Source organism: Mustela nivalis, assembly GCF_964662115.1.
Source record: "Mustela nivalis genome assembly, chromosome: 14".
Classification (NCBI taxonomy): domain Eukaryota; kingdom Metazoa; phylum Chordata; class Mammalia; order Carnivora; family Mustelidae; genus Mustela; species Mustela nivalis.
In genome coordinates, this window is record NC_139033.1 from 72,989,588 (window position 1) to 73,009,936 (window position 20,349).

The following is a 20,349-nucleotide window of genomic DNA, read 5'->3' on the forward strand; positions in this document are numbered from 1 at the left end:
GAAACATATTGCAGACCATGAGGATGACGAGAAGATTCCTCAAGCTTTAAAGAGAGAAAAATATATAGGCTACACATTACACATTAAAAAAAAAAAAAATCAGAATGGCTTCAGACTTCTCAAGATACTTTGACAATTTCGAAGGTAGATTATAAGTTTTTAATATCTATATTTATTCACATTTTTACCCAGACACAGATGTGAGATTTCTGGAGAAGAAATCATTTGTTATTACTTACAGCAATAACTGCATCAGCTCCCCAAACCCAGGGCCCTAGGGATCACATGATGGGAGCCAGATGGCACCCTGCACAGAGGAGGTCAGTCTGAAGTTGTGGATCTAGGAGTTTACACAAGGCCCAAAACTGACCCTTCTCACAGGCGCTCAGAAGTTTTGTTCCCTAGTCATTAATAATCCTTTGGAATTTAAATGACTGGCTCCAGGCTCTGCCTCTTCATTCCCTTTCAAATGGGGACATGCGGGAAGATAAAGCCCCAAGTCTTTCTGGAGGTAACTGGCTATTCAATTATCCTTTAGCCTCCAAGGCTAGTTTTTCAACCCAGCCGCCATTAAAGGTTTGCTCAAAAAGTTCTAACTGTGCAGGAGCATGAAATGATTCACTTCCTGACAGGTTATTTTCCGATCTAGAATTCTAGCCCCAGGCCAACCATCAGTAAGAGTGAAGGTAAAATGAATCTCCAAAAGTTCACCTTCTGTTCACTCCTCAAATTGCAGATGTGCTCCTCCACCAACTAGAGAGTAAATCAAGAAAAGTGGACAGCATGGGAAACTGGCATGCTTTTAACAGCAAAATTTGCATTTCTTTTAGATTCATCTCAAAGTCTGAGAATGTCCTTAAGTGAAGCCTGGGTTTTAGTTGTATTACATCAAGCATGGTCTGAGCTCCTTTGCAAGGAGTCATGACAGTGTGTGTGGAATCATTCACATCCCCTTCATTTTGAACATGGCACAAACCTGAAAGCTGGCCACCAGTTCCAAACACCCCTTTCCTACTATTTCTTACAGGTATTGAGGAACGCAGATGTCGTGCTCATGGGTGGTACCCAGTTGGAGTTAGAAGGTAGGCAAACCAAGCAATTACATTAAAAATGCCTGTAGTGTATTATCCCAATTAAATAATTACAAGAGACTTGATTCTTAGTAATAAGCTTGGAGACCATCTAATACATGCCTCCTTTTTAAAATAGGGAGGTGATTCAGGAAGATCAAATCAGTTGCTCAACGTTTGTACAGGCAATTTAAAGTTAAGAAGAAACTGAAATTCAGGAGTCCCCTCTTTTTGCTGGTGGACTGAAAACGATGATAATTATGTTTCCCAGGCCTAAGAACTTCCCATAGATGATTCACCCCATTCTCCCTTTCTTGTATCTCACGTTACAGATGAGGAAACCAAAACCTAGGAAGGTTCGGTAACTTGTCCAAGGCCACAGATTTCGTGATGGAACAGGATTCACATTCAGGCAGTCCACGCACAGAGCACAGTTTGTGGATTGTGTCCCTCATGCAAATAGTGTCATTCACACAAATATTTTCAAAGTTTTTCAGTAGGGAAAAATCCCCACGAAACTAGCTTCAGAGATTTTAGCTACAAGTGCAGTGAGTGCCCCAGCTAAAAATTCAGGTAATACAGAACAAGAGCAGAAGGAATACTGGAAGATAATTAATGGATAGTCGCACATAATAAAGATAAGGATCAACAGGGATGCCTGGGTGGCTCAGTCAGTTAAGCATATGCCTTTGGCTCAGGTCATGATCTCAGGGTCATGGGACTGAGTCCTGCAATGGGCTCCCTGTTCAGTGGGGAGACCGCTTATTCCCCTGCCTGAAGCTCCACTTACTTATGCCCTCTCTTTCTCTCTGACAAATAAACAAATAAAATCTTAAAAAAAAAAAAAAAAGAGAGAGAGAGAGAAACAACAAACATTAGGAACTCAGGAGTTTTAAATCCAGTCTGTCAAATCTTACTCTTTTATATTAGGAAGTTTTAGAAAGAGCCAAAGCTTTGTATAAACTAAATAGAATATATCTATCTATCTGTATATATGTAATATATATACACACATATATATAATATATAATTATTAAATTAAATTACTAAATTAAATAAATTTAGTTATTAAATATGTACAAATTTAATTATTCTATGCCAGGCTGCTTATAGTTCATGGATTAATCTATCTGCAGTTTGCAAAATCAAAGAACTTAGATTTAATTCTATTTTATTTTGGCCTATAAAATGAGAATGATATTTATCTCTTACTATTGTGAACAAGTTCCTGTAAACTGTAAGGCAGTCTGTAAATGTCAGCTATATTAATTAGCATACGGTCTCCTTCCACACTATCACCAAAGTTAAATGGCTTTCTCTGCATTATTAAGATACCACTTAAAGAAAAGTAAGAAAACTCTCATGGTCTCATAATTCACAGAAGTGACTTTGGGAAAATAAAGATTAATTATATAGCACCTAAAATTAATTCATCCCTGCCATTTTTCATTCTTCTTTTCTCAAGCCCACATTTTATTCCAGAGTATCCAAACTATTAAATATGATCTTGTTGGCTCTAACCAGGCCAAGTGGTCCAGTAACCTTCCAGTCTGGCTAATATTTCCTGTTCCTTATTGACTAAAAGAGTGTGGGAAGATTGCAGAAAGGTAACCCCTTCAAAACTATAGGAGAAATAGCACTCACACACATACCCATGATTTACATTGAATTATGTAAACAGCATAAGAATACAGTGTAATTAAGTTTTCCAAGGATTAACCTTGCAACCACCTCTGTCCCCATTTGAGGTCAGTAATATTTAAAATCAGTTATATCAGATCTTCAAAAACATTGTAGAGTTCAATTTCTTACCTATAACCTATGGAAAAGAACAAGTTTATCTTTTGAAATAAGCAAGACTGGGGTGCCTGGCTCAGTTGGTTGAGTGACTGCCTTTGGCTCAGGCCATGACCCTGAAGTTCCAGGATCCATTCCACATCAGGCTCCCTGTTCCACAGGGAGTCTGCTTCTCCCTTTGATCTTCTCCCCTCTCATGCTCTCTCTCACTCTCTCTCAAATAAATAAATACAATCTTAAAAAAAAGAAAGAAAGAAAGAAGTAAACAAGACTTCCGTAAACTGCAGGAACTCACCATTTGCACTTTGGTTGAAGATTAAGAAAGACTAGGCAACTAGGCCAAGGTGGAGAGAGAGCTTGAAAGACAGATTTAGAATGTGAATTAAAGTTTTCTAGAACTTTTCAGAGAGGGGGTGGAGGGAGTGGTGGGAGGGTGAGAGGTTACATAGGTAACACTTTTTAGAGTTAATTTTGGCACCAAACTGGATGGCCTTTGGCCTGATGGGGATTTTCCAGCTCACCAGATAATGGAACAGGTGAAGAAGCCCAAAGGGTAGCGTCATGCTACACTGCATGCATCCGGGACATTCTATCTGCAGTTTTCTAGATTATTTGAAAACAATGTAGAGTATTCTCCATGCAGCCTCTACATCTGAAGCCAGGTAAAATAACAAAACAATGTTGGCTTAGTATTTGGTCTGTTGCATGGGAAATGTCTTGGAGAGTTCAAAATACTGGAACTCATTTATTATAGAAACCCAGGGGCAGCTATTTGCAAAAATGCCCCTCTCTCTCCTCCAGTCACCTGCCTGACACCGGGCAGAGGTTGGTAAGGATGTATGTGTGGCCACAGTTGCTCCTTTCCTGGGTTAAGGGAATGTTGACAAAGTGGCTGAGGGCCCATGATGTGGAGGCCAATGGACCTGATATTCTGTTCTGACTCTGGTAACAACTTGACATTGGCAGGATTTTTAAATTCTTCTAATCTTGGTGTTTTTGTCAGTCATAATGCATTCCTCAGAGAGGTTGCAAAGGGATTGTACCTATCCTGCCTGCTACCCGGTAAATATTCCACATATGCTGGGTTTTATTAAATTCCTGATCCTCTTGACCATCAGTGATGGAGGTTCCAAGTGAGATGTGAAATCAAACAAGCAAGAACACAGCAGACCCATCAGAATCACTTACAGAAATCATCTTTTTAAGACTTTCTGACTTAAAACAGAAAATGACCACATTCCTAATAGTTTTAATGGCCTAAGATGCTTTCACAAAACTCCATCAGGATGATGGGCTGTCTCATGGTGATCTGAAACCAGCAAAAGAAATATCTTTTCTATTCAGCTTTCCATTAGCTTATTTGCTATCCTACCCTCTGCGCACTGTCAGCCTTCACTGTAGGTGGGCTCTGAGGGAATAGCTACTGACCCTCAGTTGTCCTTTCAGAGCTACTGCCAAGCATATTCTGCATTGCTCATGGAGCACCCTCCATTAGAACCTTCGGAGCTATTAATATACTTGTTGAAAACTGCTGGAAGCCCAGATTATTTTTCTTTTACCCTTCTAATTTTCTTTGTGTCCATACCCCCTCTTGATGCCAGGATCCCTTATTTTTAAGAAATATACCTTAGTCTCCTATTCCTCTTTCCAAAATCATCAGTGAGAGAAAATGAGAATCATTCCATGGAAATGGTAATATTTAGCAAATACGTTTCCAGTATATATTCAAAAATTCATTTAAGAACGGTTGTTTTGGTACCACAGTTTTCATGACTATTTATCTCAAACACTACTTTCTGAAGTATGTTCTGTGAACTGGATTAAAATACATACCACAGATTTTTTTTTTTTTAAAAAGCACTTTGCTTATTTTCAGTGATATATTTGTAAATCTTTGTAAAATTTTGTAAAACTTAGAAAGGCAATCACTTAACTCCACCCTGAATAGTAAGTTCCATGAGCTGGGACTGGCTTCAGTCTTGTTCCATGCCCAGCACTTGGTCCAAGGCCTGGCACAAACAAAGCATTCAAAAACATTGATTGACTGATACACTTTAATCTTACTCTGGAGCAAGAGTTTTGTGTGAGATTAATGGAAAAACCCTCAAAAGAAGGGCAAAGTGGTTTAGTAAACTGGTGTTCTGGAACTAAAGGAAAAACCAAAATTCTTGGGGAATAGCGTTAAGCCTCTTTGGGGAGAAAGCTACAGATCATCCTAGAATTCATACAAACTAGGAAGGGAAAGGCTGAGTGCAGTCTGAAATACACCCAAATTCAGAAAAACAAATATAAGCACACCAGAAAAACTAAATGATTTCGAGCTGCCTGCCTGGCTCACTCAGTAGAGCATATATGACTCTTGATCTGAGTCATGAGTTCAAGACCCACTTGGTTGGCAAGTTTACTCAAAAATAAAATTATAAAGGGGTGCCTGGGTGGCCCAGTTGAGTAAGCATCTGACTCTTGGTTTCTACTCAGGCTGTTATCTGAGGTTTGTGGGAGGGAGCGCTGTGTCGGGTTCTGTGTTCATCATGGGAGTCTGCTTGGGATTCTCTTCCTCTCCAGTCTCTCCCTACCTCACTCAAAAATTAATAAATATATAATAAAAAAGTAGAATTAGATTTTAAAAAGGTAAGTGATTTCACATATGAAATTAAGAGCCACTTCTCAAAATTCCAATTCTGACCCTGCCATCAGATAATTTCCCCAGAAAGCTGGGAGCCATCCAGAGGGCAGTGTTTACACCTGACTACATGCCAAGGATCTATTCAGATGATGGGAGATGACAAAACCCAGGACAACTCTAAGATGAATATATGAGTATGTGAGAACCAAGGCATGAATAGGTTGTGAGAACCATATGTGAGATGTGAGAACCAACCAATGAATAGGTTGAAGATGACAGAAATGCTAAAATACACATAGCTTCTGTAGATATTTCCAATCAAGAAGCCTCAATGAGCTTCAGGTCTACAGCTTGGGGCTGAAGATTATAGACCTGACAGATGTCACAAGAGAACTGCAATTTTGCTTCTACTTCTCTAGCGAGAATGTCCTTTGGGAAGAAGGGAACATTTATGGTGTACCTAAAAAGGGGTAGGTGCTGGGCTCAATATTCCATACTAGTTATAGCATTTAATCTTCACAGCAGCCCATGAAGTAGAAATCCCCATCACAAATATAGAAATGGCAAAACTAAATTAAGGTTCAGGGCTGTTAAGAACTTGCCTAAATCTACATGGTAATTGCTAAACAGAGCCAGGATCCAATTCACGTTTTCTGAAGTCTTCCCACTAAACCACATTACCTTATTAAGCTGAAAAGTTTTGCATAAATATTGGTAATGGGAGAATATCTCTCGAAGAGATCATGAAAACGTAAAACTGCTAAAAGCTGTCATAGACCAGATAAATTACATCTACAATCCTTGAGAAAAAATTAGTATGGTGACCTTTAAGGAATCATGGAGAATAGGTGATGAAAACGAACAAGAGACCTGGAAAGGAAGCAAACTCTTGCTGGGCGGGGGCCAAATCTCCTCTGCCCGTATCTCCATCAACCAGCACAGACCCTCACACACAATGCTCAATATATGTTCAATAAGATACAGTCCCTTTACAAATCTCAAGTATTGTCTAATAGATTAAGAGTTAAACTTATTTTGGAATAGTTCCAAGGGGGAGAAGTTCCCAGTTACAAGGGGATTTGCTAAAATGAAGACAAAATTCAAGAAATAATGAGCAGTTCGGGCAGTCTCAAAATAAATGGCAGTGTTTCATCAGAAGCGGCAGGGGGTGGGAGCTTGGGGGAACCAGGTGGTGGGTATTAGAGAGGGCACGGATTGCACGGAGCACTGGGTATGGTGCAAAAACAAGGAATACTGTTATGCTGAAAAAAAATAAAAAGAAAAAGAAAAGAAAAAAGAAAAGAAAAGAAAAGAAAAGAAAAGAAAGGTAGGGAGTTGCCTATCATTAAGCTGCTCCTTGATTTAGTACGAGGAGGCAGAATGGATTTAGGACCTCACCTCTGTGATAGCTGTCAGTGGTCACCTTGTCTCCAGCCTAATGTCTTGTATCCCAGTCCTGGGGGTGGGAAGGAGGTAAAGGGTTTGGGCAGCGGAGAAAAGGAGTTGGATGTTAAAGGTAAATGACAGAAAGGAAAGCAAGAGCTATCCAACTGCTGCCCCGGAAGCTTCAATTCCTTCATTCCCAGGACTTAGAACTTGAGACTAGAATCTTTAGTATACCAGTTGTATCACACTTACAGGGAAGGCTTTCATCTGCTCTGGGAACTAATCACCACCAACAGCATTACTCAGGAAAATGAATTCCAGGTTTCCAAAGACTGAGTTACACTCAACCTTCCACAACATACTCTAGTAAATTGGAGACTGCATAAATTTGCAACATTCTCCTTCACTTCATTTTTTTTTTCTACCAAAGAGTAGGAATTTGTTAGTGTCCAGATCACCCGATGGTGACTTCTTTAATTGCTAACAATTCCAAAATCATGATCAAGTTAATTAATAGGCAATTACCTAAAATTTAGGCTTCCTAAAATTCTCTTCGTCCATGCCAATACCCAGCAACTTAGAAAAAAGTTAAAATGTAGACATTCTCTTTGCACAAAGAGAAAAAAGTAGGTGATTTTTAAATGAAATGATTTTAGTAGTGCTGACATTTATAATTTCCTCTCCTCTCACACTAGATTCAGCGTAAGCATACTTCAGGATTAACTTCCTGTGACTGGAGGTCTTACATGATGGGCTTTACCATCCAGGGGATCGATCACTCAAGCAAGCTGGTGGACAGAGGCAGTCTGAAAGACCAGAAGATCGGAAAGCTACCACGTCATGACTTTGCTGCCACCAAAAAACCAGAGAGAACAGGCATACTAACACACATACAAACCCAGTTCTGGTGTTAGACATGGCAAACCACAAATAAGTTTCTTCTCATGCAAAATAGGACAGATGATAGATATTTACACAATACAAATTAAGTGCTGAAAATGAAGCTTTCCTTTGTGGAGGCGGCACCATGACTATGTGGTTTCAGGGAGGGTCCATACCACAGGTTTAACTTGCAACTCTGCAGAACCAAGTTGAAGAGAGCATAGAAAATGTGCTTTGGTAGAAACCTGGATATGTGAGAGGTTGCTATGAAAAAAATGAAAACAGGAATGATAGAAGTATATTTTCTTTTATATACAAAACTGAAGTCCCAAAAAATGGTTTGTTGAAGTAGCAATCAACAAGATGTGAAATCATTTTTCCTTTGCTTTGGTTAAAACAGCCAAGGAACGCCAATCAGTTCCCCTTCCACTAACAGCATATAAACACAGTGACAGGACTACTTTTAGAACAGAATAAACAACTGTAAAGAAAGGAAATTAAATTAATTTTAAACTAAAGTAAACATTTTACCAATAAATAAGTCTCTTTAAAAGGTAGCATCTTCATCCTACAATCTTGGGCATAACATATACATCAATTTAAAAAATAAAATTTCTCCCACAATAGTAATTACAGGTGTTAATGCAACAAGCTATGAAATGAAATTATTTTAATGCAACTTGAAAAAAAAAATCTAGGATCAAAAATAAAATTTTTTAAAAATGACACTTTTCTAAAATTGTACATTCTAAAATAATCAACTAATACTTTGTTACAGAAAGTAATTAAAACTATTTTGGTATTTCAATATATTCCTAAAGAAAAGGTTAAAAAAAAGTTTCATACACCAAAACTGGAACAGTGTTTATATTTCTGTTTATGGCTATGAAATGGCAATCAAATTCTACTTAAAACTGTAACCACCAATGATGAAATATACTTCAAAAAAATAAACATTTGGTCTTACAATCTTTAATATTGGTTAGAAAACAGACTGATGTTTGCTGCTCATGGAAGTTATTTTAATCCAATGTGCAAAAAAAAAAAAAAAAGTGCAGCTGTCTACTTTTACTTGAAATACATAAGACCAACACTTCTACACTATTTACACACTTAAAAAGATTTTCAATTTATTAATTTAAGTAACACTATTACATCTCCTTTATGGATAAATCACGTGCTGCAGAGAGCCCAAAAGCTTGATGACATTCTCTTAAGTGACACAAATGTATCTATCCGAAGAAGCATACCTGTTCTTGTCCTAATTTTGATCCTAAATAAAAACCCAATTTCAAAATCAATTAAGAATCATTTTGATCTAGAAAAATCTTCCAATTTTTGCAAACGTGAAAACCTTGTCCCTGAGAGCCAGGATCCTATTTCCCCTTTGCTATCCCTCTAACAACTGGTCTACCCCAAAACCCCATCTGTTGCAAGGTGGCAATGCCCCAAAAAAAGAGGAACAAAAAGAACTCAGCCCCCAGACCACCGTCATTCCTGTGGGTTTACTTGGTTCGGGACTTGTGACTCCATCTTTTGGGGTCGGCGTGGGTCATCAAAATAAAGAAATGCGTTAGCAAAGCAACCATTATTTGTCCACAAAAACAGTGAAAAACAGTGATATGAAATTAACAAACCAAATATAAATCTAATACCGTTCTGCAATTCTGGAACTTGTTTTCATATCTGCGCAGTGTTCTGGGTCAACCACCCACCAGTATTTTTTGCATCTACATGACATACTTTTATCAAGTTATTAAAAATGCTGTTTTGCCCGTAAGTCCCACAGAATCGTGATGATTAGGAAATCAATGCACTCAATTATCACTCTGTGCAGTACACTTGCCAGTCAGCAAGTGCAGAGAGGAATTAAAAAAACGGAATAGAAGTCTCTCACTTCTGAACTGGACACAGGAGTTCTCAAATCAAAATCATAAAAAAAGGTGGGGAGGGGAGGGCTTACTGGCAACATTACTACTAGACACCAGAAAGGACAGTGAGACTGTTTGGTCAGAACCAAGGAACACCATTTCCTTGCAAAGTTTTCAAAACACCTAACCAAGCACTGCCTTACGTCCAGTGAGTACAATGCTCCATAAGTTTCCACATCAATACAGTGACCACTGGCGTTCACGTGTTACCAACAATGCAGTCTCAGTCTCCAGGACTCAGGCAAAGCGGTCCTGTCCCAGCACCTCTAGCTGCAGGCGATGGTTTCCAACTGCTGCTCCGCTTCGGCGGCCATGGCGGCTGCCTGCAACTGTTCTGTCTCGCTCTGGATGGCACTGGGGGTGACCTGCTTCCTCTCACTGTGCATATTGTTCTCGTGCCTTTTCAGATCGGACGCCTTGGCAAACGCCTTGGTGCAAGAGCCACAGACAAAAGGCTTTTCCCCTCTGTGTCTTCGTTCATGATCTTTGAGGTGGGACTTGTGTTTGAAGGCTTTGTCACACATGTGGCACGCAAACGGTCTCTCGTTACTGTGCACTCTCTCGTGCTTTTTCAAGTCCGGGGCGCGGATAAAGGATTTCCCACACACCTCACAGCTGTAGGGCTTATAGCCTGTGTGGATTTTTAGGTGTTCTTTCAGGTGGGCCTGTGTGGTAAAACCTTTCGTACACATTTCACAAACGAACGGCCTGTCAGCCGTGTGCAGTTTCTCGTGCTTCCTCAGCCTGCCTTCGTCGGAGAACGTCTTCCCGCACGCCTGGCAGGCGATCTGCTCCCGATGGTGGCCATAAAGTAAGTACTCGAACTTCATGTCACTGGCCGCTGTCGTCCAGCCTGGTGTCTGTTCGTCCTTCACTTCACTCATGCCATCATTAAATGTTAAGGCTTGAGGGGTCTGGGACCCCAAATCTTTCGACTCTGGGGTCTCCATGGATTCTACTTCCTGGCCGTAGCAATTGACCTTCCGAACTTCCTCACTCCCCAGCTCTTTCAGGATCGCCTCCTGAACCCTGAGCGTCGTCGTAGGCGACTTGCCGTCCTCCTGACTCGGGGGGGTGCCTTCTACCGTGTCATCAGAGGGACTGTCATCCTGGTCTCCAATTTCTTCCACATCATCATCCTGAGTGTCAGCAGCATCTCCAATGGGCCGATTTATTTTGAGGCAATACTTACTTTTAGATTGGCCGTTATTTTCGTCGGGACTAGATACATCACGCTTCTGAGAACAGAGTTTATCTAAAAATCGGATCCCGAGGATCTGACCTGATGACATCATTAAGTTAACATCTTCTTTTTTCACAGAAATCTTTGCTGTGTACATGTAGTTCAGGACCTCTTCAAATATATCAGAACGAAGAAAATCTATTTCTATTACTGAAGAGCTATCAACCTCAAGCTTCTTGAAAAGCTTTTTAAAGTAGGTGCTGCAGGCAGCAAGAACACACCTGTGTGCTCTGAATTTCACATCTTCAACCACAATGGCAATATCACAGAATTCTCCTTCCAGGCGTTGTTCATTTAGTGTTTTCAGAAACAGAGTTTTATGATCATCGTCATTATATTTAATGGTTTCAGACATACTGATGAAAAACTCCTACAAAAAATTTCCAAAAAGAGAGTTTGGTAATTATGAACCAGTACTTTTCCATACACAAAACACAGGCAGACTTTCATTTCCTGATCAATTTTCAGTACCTAACAATTTCAGAAAATCAATGTTAGAAGTGGCTCCAGAAGAGGAGTTCAAAACACTGATCCCAGCTTAGGGACTTCCATCTCGTTATTTCTATTATCTCCAGTTTATAAAGTATTTGCTTAGTAATAGGAACAGCAACTTTTACTGGGCACAGAATACATACCAGGCACTGTTCCATGTGCTTTGCATGTCTTCACAAATGAACTGATCAAATGTCTGATCAAATAAACTTAGACGCAGGCATTCCTAGCCCCCTTTTTTAAATGAGTTTAGTAACCTGCCCAATATTCTAGTCATTTACTGGAGAGCTGGGACTGAAATCCAGGCAACCTAACGCTATAACCTGTGCTTCCTGACAAATAGAGGTAATAACGACAAATAACTTCAAGGCTTAAGAAAGAGGTCCAAGGCAAGGAGGCTCTATTCCTGTTGTGTCTACTCTTATTCCAGGTACAGAAGAGGAGTTTTGGTGAAATAACTAATAATGGTGCTCAATATTCTACTTCCTTGACAGGAGAGACAAATCACTGTTGCAGAACCAAAAAGGGAGATCACTGCCAAAACATTCCACTTAGCGTTGTCTTCTGCTCTTTTCCTCACCAGCTTTGGACCACTTGAATGAAGGCTTAATATGACCCTCAGATGGCATTTGGGAAAACAGTGAAAAGCACCTTCATTCCATCTGGATGCCAATCTATCTGCCATCCAGATGAAAGTGTCATCAAGACCGGATGTACATGACAAGTGCTCTGAGTACTTCATAAGCAAAAGACATTCTGAACCGGCATGAAAGACATCTGGGACAAAAGACCCTGTCAAAGAATTACCTTTTTAAGATAATTTGTTCTGTGTATTTTCTTTTTGAAACATTGTTTTCCTTTTATTTCACAAGGCATTCCCCTCAAAGAAACAGAATACTAATGCATAATTTATACACACACACACACACACACACACACACATTTCCAAGATTTAATACCCAAAGTTATAGTTACCATGAACAACTCAGGCTATTATCTTAATGCTTTAAACACCAAATTCTTCAGATCAGAATAACTCTGATCTGGGGCACGCCAGTCCTACAAAAGAAAAGGACAAACAAGAATAAGGTAGAATCTTCCTATATCCCAAATTCTAAACAAGAATGTTTTCAAGAATTGATTTTAAAAAATAAAACTTTCCTTTCTTGTCCTGCCACTTGCACATGTACCCATTTTCAGGTTGGGAACAGAGAGGAGGGTGACTGGCAGCATCAGGTCCAGCTCTGAACAGATATGAATGAGAACAGATAAAGGCTGTGGCACTTGGAGCATGCAGGGGACTGTACACTGGGATTGAAGGAACGTAGTTGGAGAACCACTAAGGAAGTTCTCATAAACAAAGGCCATGCCCATATTTGCACAAATATTGATAGATACAGAAAAAGCCAGTAAGTCTCCCCTAACCCCACCATATCCTGCTGGGTATGTAGCCCTCCATATTTATCTTTAGGCTCATATACAAATGTACATTTTTAAATGAAGTTATAGAAGTGTACATCCCTAACAGTTAACACTGGAGAAGGAACATTAGCTGCTTTCTTCTTTCTGTGCTTCTGTGTGCATAATACATATCACGTAGGCTACACTAGTCTTTATGGTTTTATTTGAGAAATCCAGGTGTGTTCACCTCCTTCTCCACAGGGAGGCTCAAAGAATTCTCCCTTTGGGGGAGTTTCAACTCTTACCAGAGGGACTACATCCTGCAGCCCAATATCCTGAAAAAAACACCTTTCCTCCACTGAACAGTGACCACACAAACTTTGGTGTGGTGGGACCAAGAGAACAAGCTGCAACATTCTTACACAAAAATTGTGGTGCAAGACCTGAACTTTGAGACCAACACTATGAAAACCCTCAAAAGTTCCCTCTACAGAAAAACACAGCAATAAGATGCTTGCAGTAACAGGGGGTTTGCACAGTGAGAGCTGGGCAACATCACTTCTAAGGACTCTGCCTGTCCCCTAGATGCGCCTCAACCTGCAGTCATCTCCAAAGGAAGGCAGCCACGCAAAACCTTCCTACCTAATTACTTCCCCTCTTCCCACTATTGTAATTCTGCCTAGGGCTTGCGGGATAAAAGTGCATGGGACTAGGGAGAGGAGTGGCCCTGCAGTACCCATGACAACATACCACTGTGGGTGGTTTTTCTTTGCGGGGGGGCGGGGGGGGAGACCAGTGTGATATTTGGCCCCCACTCTCAAGATCGCCGAGGACCATTTCATTCTACTGAGATGTTCCAGTTACTAAGTTCAGGTGAGTTAAACTGGAAGCTAGCCCTTGCGAGTATCTGTGTCCAAGTATCTGTGTCCGCGGAGGGAAAGATGTAGCCCCAACTACACCTCCATAACAAAGCTGCCCCTTGACTGCGGTTCTCCAAACCGCTGGCGCGCTCGGCCTCCGTTACGGAGCAGGGAGCGGGGGCTCCAGCAAAGTCAAACTTACATAAGCAGCGGCAGCCGCCTTCCCTACCCCGGGGAAGCCGCGACAATGGCGGCCGCACGACTTCCCGGTAGAAAGCTCGCAACTTCGGGATGGGGAGGAAGCAGGGAACGAAACGCAAGACCCAAGAGGATTTGAGAGCCTCCCGGGCCTCGCTCTCGTTTCTTTCAGCCCGGGGGTGGGGGTGGGGGCGGATAAGGACGTTTGCATCCTTTCCTAAACAAAAGCTCCCAGCCTCGGAGCCCGGAGGTGCAAGGGCCACTTTCCCTTTCATAATCGGAGTCCAGTGCAGGCTGGGGGCCGCGGCTCCGAACCCAAGCGGGAGGGCCCGCGGCAGCGACGGAGGCGAGCGGGAGCGGGAGCGGGCGTGCGGCCGGGCTCCGCAGCCCCGCGCCGCGCCCCGCGAGCCCGGAGCTCGCGCCCCGCGCACTCCCCGACCGGCTCGCGCCGGGCCCTCCCCCGCCCTCCCGCGGCCGGGGGCGGGGGCGGCGCGCGGCCGGCTCCCGAGCTCCGCGGGCGCACCCGGGAGTGCGAGCGCGGGGGTCCCGGCCGCCTCCTCGGCAGGCAGCTGGGGGCGGCGCGGCGGGACCCGCGGCTCGGAGGGGCGGCGCCCGGCGGGCCGCGCTCTGCGCCGGGCTCGGGGCCGTCCCCACCCCCACCGCGGTGCACTGCGGCGGTGCGAGCGGGAGCGGCCATGAACTCCGCCGCCGAGGCTCGGCGAGCGCGCGCGCGGGGCCGTCGCCGCCGCCCGGCCGCTGCCGGAGCCCGCTCGCCGGCCTGCGCGGCCCCTAGGGCGCCAGGTCCCCACGCCCGGCCCGGTCCCGGCCCCAGCCCGACCCCGTTCGCACCGCACCGCTGGCGGCCGCCCGCACATCCTGGAACTGGCTGTTGCCCCAGAGCTCGGCGAGAACGCGCGTCTTCCGGGCCGCTCCGCCGCGCCGGCGGCCGGCCGCCCCCGCGCCCCCGCGCCCGCCTCGCGGATAGCCCGGGCCCCTTCCGCACCCCCGGCCCGCGCTTACCTGCAGCCTGGCACAGCCACAGACACTCGCCGTGGGCTCCCCGCGCTCACTGCAAGCAGGCCGGGGACGGGTTGGACGCGGGGCGCGGGGGCACGGTGGGTGGCAGTGTATTTTGGAATTTTTTTTTTTTGGAGTTTGGGGAGGGGGCGGGGTGGGAGGGAATCGTGCACGTCCCTGATGGTAGCAGCCCTCCTCCTGCACGAGCACAGAATGTCTAGCCGGCCGTGAACACCCCCACCGGCACCCCCCCTTCCCGTGCATGCGCGGTGCGGGCTGGGGGGAAGGCGCGCCGCCGGCTTGCGCAGGCACGGAACCTGACCGGGCCTCTAAATGAGCGAGTGAGGAAAGGGTTAATCCGGGACCTTGCGACGCTTTCTATGGAGTCTACGGGGCCGCCCCTGGAGGGCCCTGGCCTGCGCAGGCGCGCGCACGCGCGCGGTTTGGAGCGCGCGGAGCCCGCGCGCGGGAGAAGAGGTGGGCGGGGCAGGGGCGGGGCCTCGTGAGCAGAGAAGCGTAAGCACGAGCGCCGCTCGCGGGCACCCGCCCAGTCTGGTGTTCCCGCCTCCCGCTCAGACTCCCGGGCTCCCGCCCGCGCCCGCCGCCGGCGCAGCGCCGGGGACGCGGGAGCGCGGCGCTCCCGTGCGTGTGCATGATCGTGGGGCAGTGCCGCCCTCGGGCGCGCGCAAGGCGGGCTCTGCGGCTGCGGGGCTCGACCAAGCTAACGGGGTGGGGGTTCCAGGTACCCTCGCCCTTCGCGCACACCAGACAGACCCTGGGACACGCACAGCGGGCGTTGAGTCTTGGCTGGTGTTTCTGTTGCATTATATATTTTTGGGAGAATGGTAGGCCATCAATAAACGTTTGCAAAGCAAATGAAAAAAGTGACTTATTTCATTTGGAACGTGAGGGGTGACCCCGGTCACCCAGAAGAAAGGGAACACCCCCTAAATTTCCGGATCCAGCCAAACCTGTGCGCATGGGTTTACCTGAACATTCTCAAGGGAAAGTCACGGAGACTGGAGGCCCTATCCTAGATCATCTGTGGCAGCAGTGAGGTTGGACGTGATTACATACATGTGCAGCTCTCCCGCGGAGAACGCTGATAACAGCACTGTTCTTACATTCCTGTTCATCAAAAGTAATGGTTCCGTTGACGTTCACAACATATCGCGTTCCCTGTGATAGCGTGGCTGGGCTTGGGGCAGGCACGGGCACCAGCCAAACATAGCTGGAGGGCACTACTGCATCTTCTTAGAGTTGCTTATGCTGCTTTAACAGCGTTTCATAAAAACGCATAATTTAACATGTAAAAATTAGAGTAGGACCTTCTTCTTGGACTTGTGTGATAATTCCATAGTAAAGATTTAAGAATTGATACTGTGAATGGGCTGTATTCAATTTTAAAGAAATTCCGTACAGTCTCAGTTGATTTTATATTAATTTTTACTTTAGTTTCCGTGTTTTGAGTGGTACTTTTACACACACCCTTTTCGGTGTTCCCAAGAGCATGGCGTTTAGTAGGTCTACTGAATGAAACAAAATAGACCAGTTCTAGGATCACACGTCCAATTCAAATATTAGGTACATTGTTTAGCTTCTCTAAACCTCAGCTTCTTATTCTCTGAAATGGAGAGCACCTCGAACAGTTGTGTGGATTAAACGAAATAATGCTCTGGTCAGTGCTTAGCTCAAATATTAGCTCTACGATGTTAAATGATCAGCCCACTCTCAGTAGATGGTGGGTTTAAGTAGCAGGGGCAGGATGGGAATGGCCAAAGTTCATGCTCATGCATGATACCTGTGTAGCCTCATTCCCTCTAAGGCCATGGCTGGGCTCGTTGATTCTTGTTTACACAGCTTTTAAGATTGCATTTCCGTCCTGTTTGGTATTTAAAGGGGAAAATAATAGTACCATAGCATAGGGTTAAGCTATCAAGCAATAAAACTGTCACTGCATTTAAATACCAGTTGTGTGGACATGGCTAGCACTTAGTTTATGGTTCGTTGTCTGGTGCTGTTCCCCCTTCATCCATACCACGTAATTGCACAGGTTTATATACTCATTCTGAATATATTTATTATCTGCCTGCTAGATAAAGAAAGGCTTTTTACATATGGTTGGCTAAAGGCTTCCCAAGATTTGACTAGTCTGATGAAATTAAATAGTGCAGTAGAGCTCTCAAGCACTGGACTGCATTTCCCAAGTGACAGATTCCTGGCGTCTTGGCTTTTATATCAATTAACCCTCTTTTCTCATTTGTTTTATGGGCTCTACCCATCTGTTCCTTGGGGGTCATGAGGATGAGTCTAAATTAAAGGGGCAACACCATGAGAAGGAGGAGGGAGGAGAGAAAAGACCATACAGGAAGGGCCTGACCCAGACCTGGCACTTTGCCTGATCACCAGCCTCAACTCAGCACTGGGCAGCACCCATTAGTCCTCAGTAAATATTGATCACAGATTAAATGACAACCCAGAACTTGATACCAAGGGGAGTTATATGGGCATACTGTGGGATTGACGGCGGGTCAGGGCCTTCCTGTAATGCACAAACCTGAGGCCCTTGAAGGAAATCTTCTCTCTTTCCTACCAGGAATGCTGTCACTCTGTGTGGATTTCTCTGTCCAGCTACTCTGCTGGGAGCACCTAATTTCTCATGTGGGATGCCCACAGACTCCTTCAGCGTGGAACCTGCTTTTTGAGGACTGTGAGGCCTGATGTGTGGGGTCTGTGGCATGGAATCCTGAGTGCCAAGGCTTAGGGTGCTTATGAGCAGCCCCTAGGGATGTTTGGAAATGTGAAGTCATTTGGGGTTGTTATAGAGGCGTGGGGTTGATTTCTTTATCACACTGACTGGGCCTTCTGACTGGTTTGGACCAGTGGGATGTGGGCAGACAAGAGGATGGGCAAGCTCTGGGTAGAGGCTTGGAAAAACATCCTGTATTCTGCTCTCTCTCCTGTGCTTATGTGGTCCACATTGAGAGGACCAGGCCTACATTGCTCCTGCCTCCTCAACCCAGCCCTTCAATGACCAGCAGACCTGAGAGAATGAAACTGACCCAAACCCTGAGCCCAGGCAAGCTGAGGTGAGTAACAGCTCATCCACAGGTGCATGAGTGAAAAATAAATGCTTGTTTTTATAAAACCCTGGGAGGTTATGCTTTGTGATTTGTTATCACAGCAAGACCTGATAGACCTCACAAGGAAAAATGTCCCACCAGAAGCCAATAAGAAACTTCCCCTCCCTGCTCTTAAAGCACTGGATACAGTAAATGAACAAGAAATACATCCAGTCCCTAAAAACACAGACGTGTGAACACACACATTCAATAAATAACCACAGAAATCATTATATAATTGTACATTATAATACATGTTTTAATACATCCATAAGGTGTGATAGAAAAGAGGAACTAAGTTTGATTGAAAAATCAATATGTCTCCAAAGATGTACATTTAAGACCTGAAGGATGAGGAAGACCTAGGAAAAGAGGAGAGAGAGCATTTCAGGCAAAGGGAGAACAGTATGAAGGAAAGGGTGGACGGAACTTGGTGTGCTTGAGGCTCTGCGGCAGGACAGAACACCTGGAGCCCAGTGAGCAGGTCCCAGCACCTTCTGGGTCTTGGAGCTGTAGTGAGGGCTTTGGCTCTGATGCTAAGCACAGCGATGTCATCAGAGGGGTTTTCTTTTAAACTCTCATTTACTTAGGTAATTCTCTTAGTCTCACAACTAGAATAAATTCAGCCCTTGGAATGCAGATATGGACTTTGAATTTCAAACACCCCCAATGGCAAGACCACTCAGGCAAAACTCTGGTCACAGGTCAGGTTGTGAGGAATGTTTTAAACACCATCAAGTGAAATACTATCCTTTACTATGTAGCAATAGAAGAAAAGTTAACAATTTACTCATGAAATTTGCTTTTAAATAAAATACATTTATTAAAACACTATCATAAGTAGTGTAATTCTGGGACGCCTGGGTGGCTCAGTTGGTTGGACGACTGCCTTCGGCCCAGGTCATGATCCCGGAGTCCTGGGATGGAGTCCCGCATCGGGCTCCCAGCTGCATGGGGAGTCTGCTTCTCCCTCTGACTTTCTCCTTGCTCATGCTCTCTCTCACTGTCTCTCTCTCTCTCTCTCTCAAATAAATAAATAAAATCTTTAAAAAAAAATAAGTAGTGTAATTCCAATCAAACTTCCATTTGAGCTGCTGTATGCTTACAGTTTCTAGAAACAGTAAGTAGAAAAAAAAATTGCTAATTAACAACAATGAAAATAATATGCACTATCTGAAAACCACATAAAAAGAAAACAAATTGCCCATAAGACTCACATGTGTAGAATACACATTTGTAAAACATCCCAGGAATGATATTCTCATGAAGTTTCATTGGAACTATTCTATAGTCACTAAAATAATAGCAGTAGAACCAAAAAATGAAAAACTCAAACTTATTTTAGGAGAAAGAAAAAAATAATTACTGCTGTGTTTCTGGATTACTTTAGTGGTCTTGCTAAGACTAAAAATACTGTAATTATATTACCTACAAATAGAATAAAATGGAAGCAATTAATTTATGAGTCACATTCAAATAATCTATGATTATAGAACATTATTCTAAGAAGTATAATTATATCAAACTTCCATTTAAGCCATTGAATAGTCTCTTAATTAAAAGCAAAACACACACACACACACACATACACACACCAAAAACCTAGGAGACAAAAAACCAAAGTTACTTTAGTAGGAAGGGGGAAAAGCACCTTGTTTTAGTTCTGTATCTTCAGAAGTTTGCTTTTTTGGGAGGTGGGTTCTTCTTATAATGTGATTCACTTCTGTTTTCTAATTTTGTGGACAGATGATTGAATCCAGCACTTGCTGTGGACATTTTGTATTACCAATTTTGGATGTAATGGACCAGGGAAATCCCTTGGTGGAATGAATTTCGGGAAAAGTTTGTTCTCTTTTTCTAGAAGAAGGAAAGAACAGGGTATCATCTTCTCAGAACTGCCCCCTAGGATTTCTCTGTCATATCTGACCTCTGAAGGAAGATCCTGGGTCAGCAGCAACTCTTTGAGATGAGAGAGTTAAATCAAGAGAAAGCTCTGAACATCTGCCAGAGCAAAGAACACCAGGACAAGTGTGCCTTATACTTGTGGATGATTTCCTGCATAAGGATGGAGTTGGCTGAATGGAAAGATCATTCCTGTGTGGGTTTGAACCTCATGGGGCATCTGGTCTACCCTGAGCACCCGACCCTGGATCCCCATGCCAAGATGGGCTGTTGCTCCTCTTTCCTCTGGAATTTGGTCAGCCAAAAGATTCCTTCATGATCTTCTTGGGTTAACATCAGAAGGATCTGGGTGCACTCTTTATGGGAACACTCTGTACTATCTGGGCAACTCTCATAAATATTATTTCAAGGCAGTATCTCCG

The 20,349-nt window shown here is 43.8% G+C and overlaps 1 protein-coding gene and 2 long non-coding RNA genes across 9 annotated transcripts in view; 2 read left to right on the forward strand and 1 right to left on the reverse strand.

The window, feature by feature from the left end:
* LOC309847302 overlaps positions 1–12,384 on the forward strand; it is a 75,341-nt gene extending 62,957 nt beyond the window's left edge. The window contains exons 2-3 of one of the 3 annotated variants that reach the window (XR_014302384.1): positions 1,028–1,082; positions 12,011–12,384. This is a non-coding gene — a long non-coding RNA (uncharacterized lncRNA). Of the gene's footprint in view, positions 1–1,027; positions 1,083–7,574; positions 8,418–12,010 lie in introns of those variants that run through there. The other 2 variants (XR_014302385.1, XR_014302386.1) reach the window with 2 other exon arrangements.
* ZBTB14 (zinc finger and BTB domain containing 14) lies at positions 8,050–15,163 on the reverse strand. 5 transcript variants are annotated; one of them, XM_082697293.1, is made up of 4 exons: positions 14,907–15,156; positions 12,585–12,671; positions 12,403–12,486; positions 8,050–11,305 (listed from the first exon to the last, which is right to left on the reverse strand). In XM_082697293.1, the coding sequence occupies exons 3-4, from the start codon at positions 12,403–12,405 to the stop codon at positions 9,959–9,961; spliced, it is 1,350 nt and encodes a 449-aa protein (XP_082553419.1). In that variant the 5' UTR covers positions 12,406–12,486; positions 12,585–12,671; positions 14,907–15,156; the 3' UTR covers positions 8,050–9,958. The 5 variants fall into 5 exon arrangements, with proteins under 5 accessions (XP_082553419.1, XP_082553417.1, XP_082553415.1 ...); XM_082697291.1 differs by lacking the exon at positions 14,907–15,156 and adding an exon at positions 14,741–14,863; XM_082697289.1 differs by lacking the exon at positions 12,585–12,671 and having other exon boundaries at positions 14,907–15,163.
* Positions 12,679–20,343, forward strand: LOC309847304. Its single transcript, XR_014302387.1, has 3 exons — positions 12,679–13,701; positions 17,500–17,992; positions 19,772–20,343. It is a non-coding gene; the product is annotated as an uncharacterized lncRNA (long non-coding RNA).
* The last annotated feature ends 6 nt before the right edge of the window (positions 20,344–20,349 follow it).